General features: G+C 42.7%; 1 protein-coding gene across 3 annotated transcripts in view; it reads left to right on the forward strand.

The window, feature by feature from the left end:
* The window catches only part of MAP3K5 (mitogen-activated protein kinase kinase kinase 5), a 247,380-nt gene that overhangs the window by 61,187 nt on the left and 165,471 nt on the right, over positions 1–20,722 (forward strand). For all 3 annotated transcript variants that reach the window (XM_070073521.2, XM_051854304.3, XM_070073520.2), the window contains exon 2: positions 18,667–18,806. In XM_070073521.2, the coding sequence (XP_069929622.2) occupies positions 18,684–18,806 (123 nt within the window). In that variant the 5' untranslated portion in view covers positions 18,667–18,683. The remainder of the gene's footprint in view (positions 1–18,666; positions 18,807–20,722) is intronic.

The following is a 20,722-nucleotide window of genomic DNA, read 5'->3' on the forward strand; positions in this document are numbered from 1 at the left end:
TTACCCGCTACATCACAGTGCCGGCCCCACTGACAATTCTTTAAGTGATATGTTTTTGATCATGTTACTATGTCACAATAATAACAGCATTCATTTTTCTAGAGAGTGATTGCCTTGAGACTGGTAGATTTAATTGTATTTGAAAGGCGATAGAGAGAGCGAATCAGTCCATTCTCCTATAGCTAGTTAAGGTCAGCCACCTATGTCTGTCAGCAGTAAAAAAAATGATTTAACCATGAGTCGTTGTAATCCTCCCATTACTTCCACCAGATAATCCTTAAGGAAGATTTCAAAACCCCCGGAATGAATTGTTGAACTCAAATGGAATGTCAACACATGAGCAAGGCATGAAGTCATTACTGGCAGAATCATATTTGTACATCTGTTGTGTCAACAGAATGACAGCGACTGTTAAAAGAAGATGTGTAAATGTGAACAGGGATCAGTGCACAATTTTCCCAGACGCCAGTTATTTACTAGGTGCGGAAATGAGTTTGGAGGAGTAGGAAGCTGGGAAAGCCACAGCATCTCTGAGAGCTGCTAATGAATCTGGACTCTGCTAGGATGCTGCTGCTTGTCGACACATTAAGAATCTTGGAGCTCAGTGTGGCTCTGGGCACTCACCCACACTTCTGAGATCCAGTTGGGTTCACAAGTACAAGAGATGAGGGCCGTAAATACAAGAGGAAACACCTGCCAAAGTGGCCCACTCACCAGGGAGCTGCCCAGAAAGCAGTGTGGAGCTGGATTGCATTTGTTTTACCACCTATGTTCTTTCTACAGCAAGAACAGTGTAGTGTTTATGGCTACTAATATATAATAATATATAGTGTTTATTTTCTTGCATGAGAAGTTAGACTATTTGATAATGAATATATGAATGTCATATTGTATATGGTGCACCAGACACAAGCATTCATTTTTTTCCACACAGAATTTAATTACCATGCTATGTTTTTATCCAATTAAAATTTAAGGGCTCCTACCACAGTACCAAATCATTTAAAAGACTTCATTTCATATTATCATCAAATAACCTGTCAGTTTTCAAAATTGTAATGGTCTCATAAATGTTTTAAGAATTTGTAGAACCTGAGGCTGGCATTGTGGCATAGCCAGTAAAGCCTCCGCATGTGATGTAGGCATCCTATGTGGGTGCCCATTCATGTTCTGTCTGCTCCACTTACTATGCAGCTCCATGCTAATGGCCTGGGGAAAGCATTGGAAGATGGCCATTTGGGGAGTGAATCAGCATATGGAAGATCTCTCTCTGACTGTCTCTGTCTCTTCCTCTCTTTCAAATAAATAAATCTTAAAAAAATTGTATAATCAAAATTATACAAATTATACTATCAAAAATAGTTGTCCAATGCATTCAAGTATTTTCTCCCTGCATCTTTTTTTCCCCTCTGTAATTTTTTTTTTGGAAAACTAGGCCGTTTTTCCTGTAGAATTTTCCAGATTCTGAATTTTGCTGATTGTATCGCTGTGTTCCCCAATCTAATAACTATTCATGATTATGTAGACCTAACACATTAACCAGAGTGAAAAAAATCTCTTAATCAGAACAGCCTCAAACACAAATGATACTGTCACAGCTGTGTTTGCTAGAGAGCCCATCTGATAGTATAGGTGTTTCCCTGGCCACTTTCGCTACCTCTGCAGGAAGAAGTTGTAAAGGTATAGAACAATAAGGAAGGAATAGTTGTTCAGGAACCACACTTACGAGGAGCAATCAGGTTTTCTTCAGAAATGATTGTAAATCAACTCCTGTGAACTTCTGCAGCTTAAGAAAGTGGCAATTTAATGAAGCAGATGATTGGCTTAGTTTGGGAGGGAGGATGCTAGTGGGAGATTCTTAGTTACACAGAGCTTTTCTGTGTGTCTGGGAACCTTATTGAGACATAAACAAAGACAGAAATTTTCTTGATGTAATTAAATTTGTGAGACCCAAAACTTAATGACGTGCACCTGAATCACAGTTAAAACTTTTCAAGTGTTCATGAATAGATCTTTCACTACCTAATGAAAATAGGATTACTTAAGGACAGAAGTTTGTACATAAAATGAGTTTATAGAGAGGGTAGACTCAAACCCAGCATGCCTTTAGGAAATAAAATTATTTCAAGAAGTAAAATAGTTTGCAAAGATGACATGGAGATTTTACCATTAAGGAGTCCTCATGTCCCACTTCTGTTTATAATGTACAGCATGTCTCTGTCATATAATAAACCTTGGAGTTAATTTTAACGTATATTTTTATATCAAACTCTCTAGATCATTGATCAGATCTGTTGTTATTATCAAAACATTCAAAGCTAAATTCTTAAGTTATAAGCTAGAGCCATTTTATCTTGGACAGAGAATAACATTAAAAATTTGTTTATTTGGGGCCGGTGCTGTGGCGCAGCGGGTTAACGCTTTGGCCTAAAGCGCCGGCATCCCATATAGACACCGGTTCAAGACCCAGATGCACCACCTCCGATCCAGCTCTCTGATATGGCCTGGGAAAGCAGTGGAAAATGGCCCAAGCCTTTGGACCCCTGCACCCGCGTGGGAGACCCAGAGGAAGCTCCTGGCTCCTGGCTTCGGATTGGCGCAGCTCTGGCCGTTGTGGCCATTTGGGGAGTGAACCATCTGATGGAGGATCTCGATCTCTCTCTCTCTGCCTCTCCTCTCTCTGTGTAACTCTGCCTTTCAAAAAAAATAAATCTTTAAAAAAAAAGAAACACTTTGTTTAGTTGAAAGGCAGAGAGACGGGCAGATAAACAAAGACAGATGTACAGACAGGTAGAGATCTCCCATCCTTTGGTTCACTCCCCAGATGCTTGCCTCAGCCAGAGCTCAGCTAGACCTAAGCCAGGAGCCTAGAACTCAGTCTAGGTCTCCCACATGGGTGGCAGGGACCCAAGTCTTTGAGCCACTCATTACCTGCTACCTTCCAAGTGTGCATCCACAGGAAGCTGAAGTCAGACACAGAGCTGTCGCAGGCGTCCCAAGCAGATCTTAAGTGCTGCATCCAATGCATGCCCCAGAATAACACTTTTTGACATAGGGCCAATTTATATTTTTAATAAGCAAAATTATATAGAGGAATACCACACCTGTGGCCAGGAAAATACCATTTTATTAAATATTTGCTGTAAGCTGGAAGGTCTACATTGTGATCTATCTACTTTCCTTGTGAACTGATAGGAAAGAGTCCATCGAAAACTGACCTAGTTACAGTATTTACCAGGCTCCTTTCATACCCTTGCTGACGACCATCAAAATGCTGTGTGCATGAAATTCTGCTCTAACAGGAGAGAGGGATTGTTTGTTAGTCCAGTTTACCTTGTGACCAAGACTATTCATTTGTAAGATTGAGGTTTTTAATATAATTTTAAGTTAGTTTGCCTCTCAAATAAATAAAGCTTTTTAAAATAGAACAGAGTTACAGAGAAAAGGAAGGATAGAGAGGTCTTCCATCTGCTGGTTCACTCCCCAAATGGCTGCAACAGCCAGAACTGGGTAGATGAGGAGCCAGGAGCCTCCTCTGTGTTTCCTATGCGGGTGCAGGGGCCCAAACACTTGGGCCATCTTCCACTGCTTTCCCAGGCATTAGCAGAGAGCTGGATTGACAGTGGAGCAGCTGGAACTTGAACGGGCACTCATTTTGAATGCTGGTGCCGCAGGTGGAGGCTTTTAACGTACTACACGGTGGTGCAGCCCTGTTAATTTATTTTTAAGCAGAATGGAATTTAAGTTTAGTCTTATTGTCCCACTTTTCATCAGCTGCTGCTTTTTCTTCATGATAATCAGAGAAGAGTTTGAGGGGAAAAAAAGTGTCTTGTAAGACTTGGGTTCACATTGTGCTCCTGCTGCTGCAGTAGTTGGCCTTACTATAAATGACAGTCTAACCTAAATTCCTTTCAGTGAAAAAAGCTGAATTGGGTTCACATTGTAGGAAGAAGAGGAGGTGCTGCCTTGCCTTCAGACTTAATCTCAGCGGTGTCCACAAGATGTAGGCTTGTTCCAGCTCACCATGGGTGGGGATTTCCCCTCTGCTTGCTACCAGCACCCTGACTCTCTATCCAAGAAGGGGCATTACTATGTCGTTATTTCCTGGTCTTTGCCTTATGTTGCTTCCCTTCTTCTTCCCTTAAAGTATTTCCCTTTTTTCCCACCCCCTAGGTTGACTTTTCCCTTCTGCCATCTGTCCCAACCCATCTGTTTTATTTGAGAATATAGAGATTGTCTCCATTAAGTAACTACCTCCCCATCATAATCTTTCTACTGACATCAAGTACACCATTGTAATACTAAAAACCTCTAAGTTTCTCTCCCTTTAAAGTATATTCTGAGCTTTTGGTTTCATTACTGAATGTACAACTCTTCCTGCTGTGTTAATTCTCTTCTTTTCTTTGCTAGTTTTTGGAGAATCACCTAGGCTCAATATCTCCTTGTCCTAATCTCATATTCACACCTTCAGTTCTGTTGTACTCATAGTCCTTATCACGTGGCTTTGTAATCCTTGTAGCCGACTGAATATTGTCCCTCCACTCCCATTCCATTATTTGTGTCAAAACTGTAGAACCTTATTACTTGTGATCAAGTTAGAGATCTTGAGACAGCCTGATCCTGGGTTATCTGGGTAGATCCTAAGTGCCATCACTAGTATCATGTAGAGGCAGATTATTACATGCTGCCTTTTTTTTTTTTTTTTTTTTGACAGGCAGAGTGGACAGTGAGAGAGAGAGAGAGGTCTTCCTTTGCCGTTGGTTCACTCTCCAATGGCCGCCACGGCCGGTGCACTGAGGCAGGCACACCGCACTGATCTGAAGGCAGGAGCCAGGTGCTTCTCCTGGTCTCCCATGGGGTGCAGGGCCCAAGCACTTGGGTCATCCTCCACTGCACTCCCGGGCCACAGCAGAGAGCTGGCCTGGAAGAGGGGCAACCAGGAAAGAATCCGGCGCCCCGACCAGGACTAGAACCTGGTGTGCCGGCGCCGCTAAGTGGAGGATTAGCCTATTGAGCCGTGGCGCCGGCCTATTACATGTTAATAAAATGTTTTTAAGTGTTTAAGGACATGGAAATGCTAGCTACCCTGGTTTTCACTACACATGATATATTTACATTGAAGTATCACACTGTATCCACACAAATGTGTAATTGAATTTTGAGAGGGAGGGAGAAACAGGCAGAGGGCGATTTGCGATTTGGTATCACATGCACAGGCACCACAAGGCAAGGGATGCTGAAAACTCCCCAAGAGGCAAGGAACTGACTCTCCCTGAGAAAGTAAAGTGGCCCTGGCCCTGCCTGCACTGCAGTTTATGACTTCTGGCCTCCAGAATGGTGAGAGAATAAATCTGTTTTAAGGCATCTCATTTGCAGTAATTTGTTTCAGTGGCCACAGGAAAGTCATGCAGACAGACCTCTTAACTTCCTGGGCAGCATTATTGAGGAGAGATGAGTTAATTTTCACAAGGTGAACAAACCTGAGTAACCAGCCTCCAGTTCAAGCAGAGCCCTACCAGCACCCCAGAAGGCTCCCTCAGGCCCCCTAACAAGGCACTGCCACCCCTCCCCAGAGTATCTGATTTGTTTCTTCTGCTGATGGTTTACAAATAATGGTGCAATTGCATGTCTTCATTACATGTCTTTATGAACATATATCTGTGTTTCCACTTTATGTATAATGAGAGGAGTCCTGGAGTCCTAGAACTCTATCCTGTTATTCTCTAATTCAACAATCAATCTGCTGGGTGAATTCAATACTCAAGCCATCACCATGACTCTTTTTTTTATTCAAAGATATATATTTTTGAAGATATATTTATTTACTCATTTGAAAGGTGGAGTTACAGAGAGAGAGGGAGAGAGGGAGGTCTTCCATCTGCTGGTTCAGTCCCCAAATGGCCACAACGACCAGAACTGCACCAATCTGGAGCCAGGAGCTTCCTCTAGATCTCCCATGCGGGTGTAGGGGCCCAAGGATTTGGGCCATGTTCTACTGCTTTCCTAGGCCATAGCAGAGAGCTGGATTGGGAGTGGAGCAGTCGGGTCTCGAACTAGCGCCCATGTGGGATGCCAGTGCTTCAGACCAGGGCATAAACCCGCTGCATCACAGCAGTGGCCCCAACTCTTAAATCTTTCTGATTCTGATCTTTCTTCTGGGATTGAGAATGACACCTGTCAGTTATGTATTCACATGTATACCCCCTGCCAACATACACAATTTAGTGTGTTCCAATTCAAAATCAAATTCCCACTTTCCTCCCCCCGGAAAACAATCCTTTCTCTTCTTGTGTCCTTCACTATAGAAAATCGTCATCCTTGACCATCCAGGTTCAAAAGAGATTGCCTGTGGCCTGCACTGTGGCGTAGCTGGAAAAGCTGGTGCCTGCAATGCCAACATCCCCTATGGGCGCTGGTTCCAGTCCCAGCTGCTCTACTTCTGATCCAGTTCTCTGCTATGGCCTGAGAAAGCAGTATAAGATGGCCCCCAAGTCCTTGAGCACTTACACCTGTGTGGGAGACCTGGAAGAAGCTCTTGGCTTCTGGCTTTGGATTGGCCCAGCTCTGACTGTTGTGGCCATTGGGGGAGTGAACCAGCAGATGAAAGACCTCTGTCTCTTTGCCTCTGCCTCTCTAACTTTCCCTTTCAAATAAATAAACAAATCTTTAAAAAACCACACATATTGTGTGCATCCCCTAAATTCTCATGCTTATTGACTTTTCCCAAGATGTCTCTGTGTTGTTTAGGGGCAGCACACGCTCCCTCAGATGCGTCCTAAATGATCTCCCAGCCCCCAGTCTGTTGAGTCTCTTCCATCCACATATTTCAGACTTCTCTTTCCAAAGCACAGCTTTGATCCTGCTTCACCCCTTCCCTGAACTCATGGGGACATAGATGAAGTGTCCACTGCTTTTAGAATCAAGTCAGAGCTCTTTATGTTGACTTTTGATGCTGTCACAAATTTGACTTCAACGTAATTTCCCTGAGAAACAAGTTGTATGAGACTTCGTCGGAAGGCACTGAGTTACATATTAACATTGTCTTCAATAACGTTTTATAATGGTGGCTCAAAGGGACTCCTGCGCATTTCTTGTAATACCTCCATGTGATTGCCATTCCTTGAATGTTCACTGTGCCTGGTGCACGTATAATCTTTACAACAGTTTTGTGCAGTCAGTATTATTGACCAATTTATTTTATTTTGTCCCACTTTATAGTTGAAGAAAGCAAAGCTCAGAGGCTGTGTTTTCTAGGGCCTGCCACCTGCCATGGTGTGTGCTCAGATCTCTCAACCTGGAGCATCAGAAGCTGAGCTCTGATGTTACCTATGCAAGCAGATTTTAGTTCTTGTAATAGTCATCTTGTTTTTCTCCTTCCTTCTGTCTTTGTTATCTCCTGTCTCTCTTTTCTCTTTGGTCTCTCCATCCCCTCCAGATGGCTCCGCTTTCCTCTTTTCCCTCTCGTTTTGTAAGTGCTGTGGCTCTCAACCTTTATTGAAAGGTTTTATTTGAAAAGCAGAGAAACAGAGAAGATGGATAGACATCTCCCATCCACTGGTTTACTCCCCAAATGCTTGCAATAGCTGGTGTTGGACCAGGCCCAAGCCAGGAGCCAGAAACTCAATCCAGGTCTCCCTTGTGGGTGGCAAGGATGCAGCCGCTTAAGCCTTCACCTGCTGCCGCCAAGGGAGTACATCAGCAGGAAGCTGGAATTGTAAGTAGAGCCAAGACTTGAACCCCGACACTCTGGTACAGGATGAAGGGATCTCAAGTGGCGTCTTAACCACTAGGCCAGATGCCCATTCATAGCTTTCAACTTTTTTTTTTGACAGGCAGAGTGGACAGTGAGAGAGAGAGAGAGAGAGAAAGGTCTTCCTTTTTGCCGTTGGTTCACCCTCCAATGGCCGCTGCGGCCTGCGCACTGCTGATCTGAAGCCAGGAGCTTCTCCTGGTCTCCCATGGGGTACAGGGCCCAAGCACTTGGGCCATCCTCCTCTGCACTCCCTGGCCACAGCAGAGAGCTGGCCTGGAAGAGGGGCAACCGGGACAGAATCCGGCGCCCTGACTGGGACTATAACCTGGTGTGCCGGCGCCGCAAGGCGGAGGATTAGCCTATTGAGCCACGGTGCCGGCCTCAACTTCTTTTTTTTTTTTTTTGACAGGCAAAGTGGACAGTGAGAGAGAGACAGAGAGAAAGGTCTTCCTTTGCCATTGGTTCACCCCCTAATGGCCACTGCGGTCAGCGCACCGTGCTGATCCGAAGCCAGGAGCCAGGTGCTTCTCCTGGTCTCCCATGCAGGTGCAGGGCCCAAGGACCTGAGCCATCCTCCTCTGCTCTCCCGGGCCACAGCAGAGAGCTGGACTGGAAGAGGAGCAACTGGTACAGAATCCAGTGCCCCGACCGGGACTAGAACCCGGGGTGCCGCTGCTGCAGGCAGAGGATTAACCTATTGAGCTGGGGCGCCGGCCCAGCTTTCAACTTTTTAAGGCCTATCTCAAAGTGCAAAATGTCCCTCTGATCATCTCCTTATTAGGCCTCACATTTCCGGTAAAAAAAAAAAAAAAAACTAACAAAACACTTGTGTAATAATGAAATTCATCAAATAAACAAGTGAGGGTTGGGTTGGGAGTTGTGTATACATTTGCTTTAGCAATGGAAGAGTGATTCATGTCTTAGTCACTGGGCATACACTTATTATTCAGGGGTGAGGAAATTTGTGGGCCAGAGTATACTGTTGACAGAAAGGTGCATTATTCCAACTGGAAGGGTTAGCCAAACCACACATGAGAAAGTCAAGTGATGCCGATGAAGGTGAGTGAATAGTAACTTAACAGTAGGAATCACCAGACTGCATCCAACTCAAGACAATGTTGATAGATGATTCTTCTATCCTCTCTGACCGTGACACTGATTCTCCTATACTTCAGAAACATATGTGGGAAAAGGGAATGAAGAGATAAGTTTATTTTGATACAGAAAAGTTGTGAAATCCATGCTTAGTTTTGTCGTCATGCTCATTTTCCATCAACTTTTGAAGACCCCTCATACAGTAGACATTTTGTTGATATTTTATGCCTGCTGAACTTTAGAAAATAGAGTCTTCTGGATACCACTGGGTACAATGTTTAGGTCATGGATAGTATTTCAGTAATTTTAATAGTATAATGTAGTTGTAAATAGCATTTAACTTGTCATCAAATAGAAAAAACAGTGCAAGGTGGGTTGTTTCCCTTGGAATCAAAGGTAGGATAAGCATTTGGAGGTTGGTGTCTGCCTCATGGGGACCTTTCTTGGTTCACGCCTTGTGAATAGTTGTGTTAGTTGCACTCCATTGACTCCACAGTGCACTGATGCCCAGTCCACATAAGTGACCTTACTCCATCCAACCAGTCCTGACCTCGTTGGTCCCTGAGTGTTCCCAGTTCCTCAGTGCTGGCCACATTTTGCCCTCAGTGCTTGCCAACATGTGTTTGTATTCCACAAAAGAAAGCAAACAGCTATCTCATTAATTTCCCTTTTAATGTTCACAACAGAAAGCAGATAAAACAAAGAGGCTTGTGTATAATAGGCACTCAGGATGTTTGTCAGATTAAATTGGACCTCTTAGGCTGTCTTGGGGATTAATCCATTGTGGCTAGATAGGGTAATTCTGTTTGATGACTTGGGATGTTTTCGTTGATTGTGACATTTTGGAGGAAGCTCCTCATCAGCAGTGGCACAAGCCACATTGACACGTAGGCTTCTTGCTTTGTCATCTGTGATCTGGTGCCTATGGAAGATGACCAAAGAGATTAAAAACTAACTAAAGGTTAACGTTTTCTTCCAGCTCCACTTTTCATAAGTGCATCAAGTCATGTGAGACATGTAACCTAACAGATACTGTATTATGAAGGAAAACACTTTAAAAGATAGACTGTGAACCACTGGCATTTGATAACCAAAACACAGTTAGGCTCCAGAGTTTTATGTTACTGCCCTAAATATTTATTATGCATTAATAAACCCTGGTAAACCTAATTTTATGCTCTATTTAACATTAACTCAGTTGCGACAAGGAAACAAGCCTCACCTTAGGTAAAAATGTAAGAAAGTTTTGTGTTTTTGTCTATACTTTAAATGACTTTGTCTTCAACTTCTAAGTGTTACAGTTTTACAATATTATCACAAAAAACTCAGACAATTATTGAGTGCATCTACTCATGAAATACATGACAAGAGTAGTATGCATGGGTCCTTGGCTCTGTTTTCACAATTCCTTTTGTGGCCTGAGCTTGTGAACTTTCATCTCCTACAAGTGGAGTTAAGAATTTAAGAGCATGGATCCTGGAGCCAGATTGCCTGGGTTTGAATCCTGACACCAACACTTTCTGGCTTCTTTGGTGGATACCTTGAGTGCTTCAGTATCCTGAAATAATGTAACCTACCACAAAGGGGTATTAATGAAAATTAAGTGTGTTCGTATTTGGAAAGCAGGTAGTGTCTGATGCATAGTGACACTGAATGTGTGTTTGTGAAATAAAGTGGATAAGCTACCTTCTAGAAGTAGTATTCAAAAATGTTGGCATATCTGGAGTTTGATAAAAATGACATCTTCTGCATTTTTAAATTGTATTTTGTTTATTTGAGAGGCAGAAAGAGACTGAGTAAGTTCGTATCACCACTGTGTTCCCCAAATGCCCACAGTGACCCTGGGTGGAATCCCAAGCCAGGAACTGGGACTCAATCCAGGTCTCCTGTATGGATGAGGGGAACCCGTTGAGTTCGCCATTACTGCTGCCTCTGAGAGTCTGCATTATCAGGAAGTTGGAGTCAGAAGCTGGAGCCGGGTATTAAACCCAGACACTCTGATGTGAGACATGGTGTCTCAACCAGTGTCTCTTGACCACAAAGCCAAAGAGCTGTCCCATGTTTAAGGATCATTTCACAAGGAAGATAATTTCACCTATTTATTTTGCTTTTTCCAAAAAGGTTCACATTAGAGTTAGAAGGTAGCCAACAGAAAGTATTCTCTTTATTTAGATAATGAAATGTTACTGCTTCAGGTCTGTATAAATGAAATGTATTAAACTTATATAACTTAAATAAAATTAAAAACTTCCCAGCATATCAAAGCACACACAATGAAAAAACATAAAAGACATTCAGATTGGAAAGGAAGAAACAAAATCAGTTCCGTGTGCAGGAGACACAATTGTTCATGTAGAAATCCCCAAAAATATACAAAAAAAAAAAAAAGCTTCTAAAACTAGTAAATGAGTTTAGTAAAAATCACAGAATACAAGATCAATATACAAAAATCAATTATGTTTTTATATACCAGCAATGAACAATCGGGATTTTGAAATTTTAAAAAGAATACCATCTGTAGTACCACTAATAAAATTAAACACTTAGAACTAAATTTAACAACCTAAGTGAAAGACCTGTATGTTGAACATTTCGGGATGCCTATGAATAAAAATGTCTTGGGGCCAGTGCTGTGGTGCAGTGGGTTAATGCCCTGGCCTGCAGTGCTGGCATCCCATATGGTGCCAGTTCAAGACCCGGCTGCTCCGCTTCTGATCCAACTCTCTGCTGTGGCCTGGGAAGGCAGTGGAAGATGGCCCAAGTCCTTGGGCCCCTGCACCCACGTGAGAGACCTGGAAGAGGCTCTGGCTGTTGCAGCCAATTGGGGAGTGAACCATTGGATGGAAGACCTCTCTCTCTCTCTGTAACTCTGACTTTCAAATAAATAAACAAATCTTAAAAAAAAAAAAAGAAAAATGTCTTAGAACAAATCACACATCTGAATTTGAAGTAGAAAAAAAAATCAACCTTTTTCAAATTGCCATACCATAGTACTGTATTTAAAAATTATGCCGACAAGCACTTTTGAATCTTTTAAAAAACAATGAAAAATAGGTTTGTTCCTGCATAGATATAATGAATACACCTTCTTTTATTTGCACCATTTATTTTAAATGTCTGGTTTCTCTCTTAATCTGAAAACTATCTACAGTATTTTTATTTTATTTTAGCATCAAATCCCACGAGGCAATTCTCTGGAAAAACATCCTCCCTCTTATTACATAGCTAGTGTTTTTCTTTGCATGCCTCTCATTTATTCTTCATCAGCCACTGTTTTATTTGGTGTCTTTCAGCCCCACTGTACGCTCTCTTGATTTTAAAGGAGTGTGATTGACTGTTGAGTGCAGGCACCTGCACAAGGCAGAAGCAGTGTGGGGGAAGGAGGCAGATGGGTGAGTGGGTGGATGCAATGATTCACTAGTTTCATGTGTTGATTTTTGATGTAGAAATGTTAAGGACCCCAAAGGAAAACTATTTTGTATTAAAGAGTTCTTAAGTCTTTTTTAGCTTTGCAAAAGTAACTTTCTGAAGTTCTTTCAACCTGTATTCCCATTTATAATTTCAGAAAACCATCTATGCCTTTCTCCATTTCATCTGATTTTTGACCAAATGTGAATTCTAATTTCATGTTTGTTTGATAAAGCAGACTGTGAACCAAACAGCTTCTCATGAGTTTACATTTTTAAAAGATGTAATTTTTAAAAAAAATATTTATTTGAAAGGAAGAGTTACAGAGATGCAGAGGCAAAGGCAGAGAGAGAGAAGCCTCTCATCCTCTGGTCACTCCCCGATGGCTGTAGCGGCCAGAGCTGTGCCGATCCAAAGCCAGGAGCCAGGAGCTTCCTCCAGGTCTCCCACATGGGTGCAGGGGCCCAAGGACTTGGACCATTTTCTCCTGCTTTCCCAGGCCAACTCAGCAGAGAGCTGAGTTGGAAGTGGAGTAGCCGGGACTGAACTGACGCCCACATGGGATGCTGTCACTGCATGCAGCAGCTTTACCTGCCATGCCACAGCACCGGCCCTAAAAACATGTAATTGATGTATTTAAGAGGCAAATGGAGAGAGACGGAAAGACATGCAGAGGCAGAGTGTACTTTCATCCACTGGTTCATTTCCCAAATGCCTCCAACTGCTGGTGCTGGAGCCAGGAATGCAGTCCAGGCCTCCCAGGCACTGCCTCCCAGGAGCTGCATTTTCAGCAGGAAGCTAAGGAGCCAGAGCTGGGGAATGATCCCAGGCACTCCAGTGTCTAATGTGCTGTCTTAACTGTCATCCTAACACCCACCCAAGCCTGCATTTTTTTTATGTGTGAATTTTTGTTTTACATTCAGTCTCACAGATTTTGAATGTTGTTCTTTTTCTGTTTTAATGAGTTCCTAAATTATAAATCAGGTTCATAATAGGAATTGTGGGAAGTACAGAAGGCATGATGTAGAAAAATTCGCAATCCCATTACACAGCTATTACCATGGCTTAAGTTATATTGTAGAACTTTTCAGATATTTTTACTCATAGCATTCAAGGATGCTTCAGAAAGTTTGTGGAAAAGTGGACTTAAATGATGGGTTTATTTTGGTGCAAAAGATTTTGAAATCTATAATTATTCCACAAAATGTATCTTCCATAAACTTTTTGAAGACCCCACTGTTTTAAGTCCCCTTATATAGTTTGGTTGTATCTAGTACAATACACTAATATTTCCATGTATATACTATATATTGTAATGTATATATATTTTAATACCTTACTATAATGTGAATTTATCCCAAAACTAAGTATTCTTCTGTTTTATACTTTCAGTGGTTACATGATGACATTATTTGAAATTATCATTATATGTGTGTAATGTACATATGTACCAATATGTATATTGTGTGTGTATATATATACACATAAACCTATACATATATACAGGTTAAGCATCTTGAAAATATGAAATCTAGAATATGAAACTTTTTGGAATGCTCATGTGATGCTACAAATGAGTAATTCCTCATGTAACCTTATGTGACAAGTGCAGTCAAAACATAAGTGCACTAAAAAGATTGTGTAGGCCGGCGCCGCGGCTCACTAGGCTAATCCTCCGCCTAGCGGCGCCGGCACACCGGGTTCTAGTCCCGGTTGGGGCGCCGGATTCTGTCCCAGTTGCCCCTCTTCCAGGCCAGCTCTCTGCTGTGGCCAGGGATGCAGCGGAGGATGGCCCAGGTGCTTGGGCCCTGCACCCCATGGGAGACCAGGAAAAGCACCTGGCTCCTGGCTCCTGCCATCGGATCAGCGCGGTGCGCCGGCCGCAGCGCGGCGGCCATTGGAGGGTGAACCAACGGCAAAGGAAGACACTTCTCTCTGTCTCTCTCTCTCACTGTCCACTCTGCCTGTCAAAAAAAAAAAGATTGTGTAGGGGCCAGCACTGTGGCTTAGTGGGTTAAACCACTGCCTGTGGCACTGGCATTTCATATGGTGTTGGCATCCTGGCTGCTCCAGTTCTAATCCAGCTCCCTGCTGGTGCACCTGGGAAGCCAGCTGAGGATGGCCAAGTGTTTGCACCCCTGCACCCTTGCGGGAGAAATAGAAAAAGCTCCTGGCTTCATATGGGCACAGCTCTAGCCATTGAAGCCATCTGGGGAGTGAACCAGTGGATGGAAGACCTCTCTATCTCTGCCTCTCTCTGACTGTAACTCTGCCTCTCAAATGAATAAATCTTTTTTTAAAAAAAAGATTATATTAAATCACATTGGGCTTTGTGGCTAAGGTGTATGAGTATATGAGTTATAAATGAATTTCATGTTTAGGCTTGGGTCCCATCTCCAAGATACCTCATTATGTATAATATAAATATTCCAAAATCATTAAAAAAATCAACATCTGAAACATTTCTGGTCCCAGCCATTTCAGGTGGGAATATTCAACCTGCACAACTATTTCCCTACTATTGGACATTTGGACATTTAGACATTTTTCATTTTATTTTTTTCCTTTTTTTAAAAAAACTTTTATTTAGTAAATATAAATTTCCAAAGTATAGTTTATGGATTACAATGGCTCCCCCCCCCATGACTTCCATCCCACCTGCACCGCTCCCATCTCCCGCTCCCTTTCCCATTCCATTCACATCAAGATTCATTTTCAATTATCTTTATATACACAAGATCGATTCAGTATATATTAAGTAAAGATTTCATCAGTTTGCACCCACACAGAACATAAAGTGCAAAATGCTGTTTCAGTACTAGTTATAGCATTACTTCACATTGGACAACACATTAAGGACAGAGATCCTACATGAGGAGTAAGTACACAGTGACTCCTGTTGTTGACTTAACAATTTGCCTCTCTTGTTTATGGCGTCAGTAATTGCCCCAGGCTCTAGTCATGAGTTGCCAAGGCTATAAAAACAATATTTCAGGCCGGTGCCGCGGCTCAATAGGCTAATCCTCCGCCTTGTGGTGCCGGCACACTGGGTTCTAGTCCCAGTCGGGGCACCGGATTCTGTCCCGGTTGCCCCTCTTCCAGGCCAGTTCTCTGCTGTGTCCCAAGAGTGCAGTGGAGGATGGCCCAAGTGCTTGGGCCCTGCACCCCATGGGAGACCAGGAGAAGCACCTGGCTCCTGCCTTCGGATCAGTGTGGTGCGCCTGCCGCAGTGCACCGGCCGTGGTGGCCATTGGAGGGTGAACCAACGGCAAAGGAAGACCTTTCTCTCTGTCTCTCTCTCTCACTGTCCACTCTGCTTGTCAAAAACAAAACAAAACAAAACACACACACACACACAAAACCAAAAAAAAAAAAAACAATATTCCAGTACTTATATTGCTAAGGAAATTGCATATATTTAAGAACTTTTTGGTAGTGGGTGTTGTGACACAGTGGTTAAGTCTGTGCTTGGGATACTTGCATCCCATATCAGGGAACCTGAATTTGAGTTCTAGCTTTGCTTCCAATTCAGCTTCCTGGTAATGTGCACCCTGGGAGGAAAAATACTCGAGTCCCTGCTACCCACATGGGATACCCAGACTGAGTTCCTGGCTCCTGGTGTTGGCCTAGCTCAGCTCTGCTAGTTGAGGGTATTTGGGAAGTAAACCAGTAGATGAAAGATTCTGTCTCTGTCATTCTGCCTTTCAAATAGAAGGAAATAAGTAAATACAACTTAAAAAAAAAAAGAATTTACATGGAGGGAAGACATTTGGCTTAGCAGTTAAGATGCCCACATTCCACATTGGAGCACCTGGGTTTAATACCCAGCTCTGGCTCCTGACTCCAGCTTCCTGCTAATGCAGACGCTGGGAGGAAGCTGTGTTGGCTCAGGTAGCTGGGCTCCTGAAAGATGGATTGAGTTCCTGTGTGTCAGTTTTGGCCTTGCCCGTACCCAGCCATTGTGGGCATTTGGGTAGTGACCCAATGGATGGGAGCATGTTTTCTCTCTCTCCCTCTTTCCTTCCCCCTCTCCCACCACCTCAATAAATAAAAATTAAAAAAATGTTCCCAAGATAAATTCCAAAGAATGAAAATACTGCATCAAAGATTGTGTATCATTTTAAGGTTTTAAGTCTTTTACAAAGTTTATACTTTCCCACAGCATATAAAAATTTCATTTCTGTTTTGCTATTTTAAAATATCTTTGACCACATATAGAGGCCGGCGCCGTGGCTCACTAGGCTAATCCTTTGCCTAGTCCCGGTCGGGGTGCCGGGTTGTGTCCTGGTTGCTCCTCTTCCAGTCCAGCTCTCTGCTGTGTCCCGGGAAGGCAGTGGAGGATGGCCCAAGTGCTTGGGCCCTGCACCTGCATGGGAGACCAGGAGGAAGCACCTGGCTCCTGGCTTTGGATCGGCATCCTGGCTTCAGATCGGCGCAGCACGCCGGCCGTAGCAGCCATTTGGGGGGGTGAACCAACAAACAGAAGACCTTTCTCTCTCTCTCTCTAACTCTGCCTGTCAAAAAAAAAAAAAAAAAAAGGAGCCTATTACTGGGGCCGGCGCTGTGGTGCAGTGTGTTAACTCCCTATGGGCACCGATTTGAGACCCGGCTGCTCCTCTTCCGATCCAGCTCTCTGCTATGGTCTGGGAAAGCAGTACAAGATGGCCCAAGTCCTTGGGCCCCTGCACCCACATGGGAGACCCAGAAGAAGCTCCTGGCTTCAGATGGGTGTGGTTCTGGCTGTTGTGGCCAATAGGATGGAAGACTCTCTACCTCTCTATGCCTCTCCTCTCTCTGTATAACTCTTTCAAATAAATAAATAGAAAAAGAAAAGAGCCTGTAACAGTTTTTAATCATTTGCATGATTGTTTTAAGTTAACCAATAAGAGATGATGAGATGATTTATAAATATACCCTTTCATCTGCAATAGTTTTAAAAAATTATGTTATATATGTTATATAATATATTGATATATATTAGCATTTTCTTTGTAATTGTGAATGGGTCCTGTTTTACTACTATATATTCCAAATACCATGATTATAAAGGAAGTGCTTGCTTTTCATAACAATTTTACATCTTGACACTTTTCTAAGTTGTACAGATATTACTCCTAATAGTTATTCAGCTAATTCTGTTGGGTGTTTTATTTGACAACCATAGCATCTGCAAATGGTGATAATTTTATTTTCTATAATACCTCTTTACTTCTGAAAAATCCTAATGCATTGCCTGGGGTTTTCAGAAAGCCAGTATATGATTATGGGAATAGATGACAGCCTTTTCCTGGTTTTCATGGAAATACCTCCAAGCACAAATCTGAAGTTTCTTAGGAAATGTGTATTATTCTTTATAATAAAAACATGATTTTTAAAATTTTTAATTTATAATTATTTTTTATGAAGAATGGATTTTGGATTTTAATTAACATATTTAGAGCACCTATAGCAGACATGGGGAACACTTGGGCCATGGGGCGAATTAGGCCTGCGAGATCATTTGGTCTGGCCCTACCACAGCAACCACAGGCGAGACTCTGAATTCATTAAGTCCATAGCAGGCTAATTTTAAGCTGATAATTTTGCATGGCCCATGAAAGATGTCATAAGTATCCAAATGGCTTTGGCAGAACAAAAGATTCCCCAGCCCTGATACAGGGGTGGCTGATGATCATTTTCCATGGAGCCATCCTTGGATTCTCAAAATGAATTTTAAACTCTAGATTTAGGTTTCTTACAATACTTGGTGCATGTTAGTGGTATTCCTTTCATATTTTTGGCTATATCCATAAGTGAGTTTGAGGCTAATCTGGGTTTCATTTTGTGACATGATTGTCAAATGTTGATACCAGGTTTCTACCACCTTAGTGTTTTGTCATCTTGAGCTTTGGAAAAATGTGTATCTGTGATTCTATTTGCCCTCTTAGTTATAATTGTCTTTACCTTCACTCTCTTTCCTCATTATACTTGCCAGAGACTTTCTAAATATTCATTAACCAGTTAACTGTAAAACCCAGCTCTGGATTAACTGATCAGCTTACCTGTTTGTTGCCCTTACATCCCATTTCTCATGAATTTCCTACCATTGTTTATGGGTCTGCTTTTTTAAAAAAAGTTTCTCTGTGGGACCTTAATTAACAGAGAGCATTAACCCTGCCTCCCTCCATTGCAGACTCTCTGTGGTTGGCAGTAATTGTATGATCTCCTTCTGGTTTCTTTAAAAAAAAAAAAAAAAGCCAGGTTTGAAGCATTTTATAAAACCACTTCCGGGTAGAACTGAACATTCAATGTGACTCCCTGTGGCTTCCTCATTTCCTCTTTTTTGAGTGCTGGGTTGCTGGGACCACTGCATGCTTATTGGGTCTGATTCCGGTGTCATCCCTTCGGGGGCCTCTGCTTTCTGTTTGCAGACATTGCTGTGGTGGAGATGAGCGATGCCTTCCGGCAGCCCTCCTTGTTCTACCACCTTGGGGTGAGAGAGAGCTTCAGCATGGCCAACAACATCATCCTCTACTGTGACAGCAACGCAGACTCTCTGCAGTCGCTCAAGGTACCTCCCTGCTGACTCAGCGCTGAACATAAACACCAGTGTTTCCGGGCTGCCTCCCTGACATCCAAAGCTTTTTCAGTAGCTTGTGTTTGCCACAGGATGCTTTAGTCAGTGTGATAATTAATGCACCCATTACCAGTTACATGGCGAGGTTCATCTAGAAGTCAATATGGAAATTTGGTGAGATGCCGGTAGGAAAAGACAGAGGCTGTGTTGGAAGGAAGTCATCAGTGCACACATTAGAGAGAGGAGGAGAGATTGCACACGGTCTGGTCAGGTCCCCTGCTGTGTCACCCTCAGGGTTTCATGCCCACTTGTCTTCAGCTAACGCTAACAGGGCGAGTTTTACTTGAGATTGCTCAGAGTTGAGATTTCCTCTGAGTGCCCCAGGAAAATTAGCATCCTCTTTCATTGAGGCATCGTTTCAATTAAGGGATGGGAGAGGAGGAATAAAACTGTGTGTGTCTAAGAATTCACCCTGGCTCAGTGACGCTCTCTCCACTGCTAGGAGCTTACTGAGCAGTTCTTCCATCTCAGAAGGTGGCCTGGGAAGCTTTGCAGGGCCAGGTGATTTTACGCTGTGTGATTCCTTGAGAAGCATCTCACAGTTCAGTGAAACTCATGCTGACACTAAGCTCCTGTCTCCTTTGTGGAATTTCCAGCTTGCTTTGTGTGGCTCTTTCTCATCTCTGTCTTCCAGTGACCAAATCTGAGTCAGCCTTGGAACGGGGCACCCCAGAACCCGAAACTGTATTTCTCATGGTTCAGCATTGTCACATGATAAACTCTAACCCCAAATCTGTGCAAAATGTAGTGGTATTTTGCTTTTATCTGAAAAGCACTGTGGCTTTCTTTGAAAAACCTGCGATGTCATTTAGTGAACATACATTCTGCAGGCCAGGCATAGTGCTGGGATGGACAGCCATCTGCCTTCTAGAATCTTCTGAAATAGGATTTGAGAGTAAGAGATTTGCCCCTGCTGGGCCTCAATTTGTTTTTCACCTTGAGCAATCCTTTATGCAACCTCTACTTAATTCCCCTCCAGATTTACCCCTTTAATCATTGTATGATAAAATTTTTAACTTCATTTTAATTAAATTTTTGATTGTCTACTGTCTGTAATATGTATCAGCAATTGATAGAAGAATAAGATTATTTTATTCTTGCTCTCAATTTTTCTTTGGATTAAGCTTATTTTCAAGCAGGAATTGTTACACTAGAGATTTTGTACTCACACCCAATTTTTGCTCCTTTCTTACTGGTATCTGGCGATTTAATTTTATGGCCATTCTTTCCTAGAAAAGTTATTTTTTTCTTAATGAGGTAAAATTACATTTTGAAGAAAGAGCTAAAGCTCATCTTATCAGAAATGTGTAGGAGGTATGTAGATTGGCTTATTTTTGGCCAGCCTTTGTGTAGGAGTGTCATTGGTATGTGAATAAAGTAGTTCTTTTTTTTAAAGATTTATTTGAAAAACAGAGTTAAAGAGAGAGGTGGAGCCAGAGAGAGAGAGATCTTCCCATCTGCTAGTTTACTTCCCAGATGACTGCAATGGCCAGAGCTGAGCTGATCCAAAGTGGGTGCAGGGGCCCAAGGACTTGGGGCCATCTTCTACTGCTTTCCCAGACCATAGCAGAGAGCTGGGTTGGAAGTGGGATGCTGGTGCTACAGGCCGGGGGCTTAATCCACTGCACCACAGCACTGGCCTCATGAATAAAGTAGTTCTTTAAAAAAGCTGGTGATGTCTAAACCCTACACATTCATATTGTGCATAACTGCCTGTTTCTGAGCACTTTCCAGGGTCAAGGGGCCAAGTGATTTGCCCACACACATTTTTGCATTTACTCCTGAAAGAAACTGCCCTCCGAGGTATACTGATATTCTGTCACCATTTTATAGAACAAGATGAGATCCAA

This window comes from Oryctolagus cuniculus, chromosome 5 (assembly GCF_051225735.1).
Source record: "Oryctolagus cuniculus isolate XC-2025 breed Fujian yellow rabbit chromosome 5, ASM5122573v1, whole genome shotgun sequence".
NCBI classification, from domain to species: Eukaryota; Metazoa; Chordata; class Mammalia; order Lagomorpha; family Leporidae; genus Oryctolagus; species Oryctolagus cuniculus.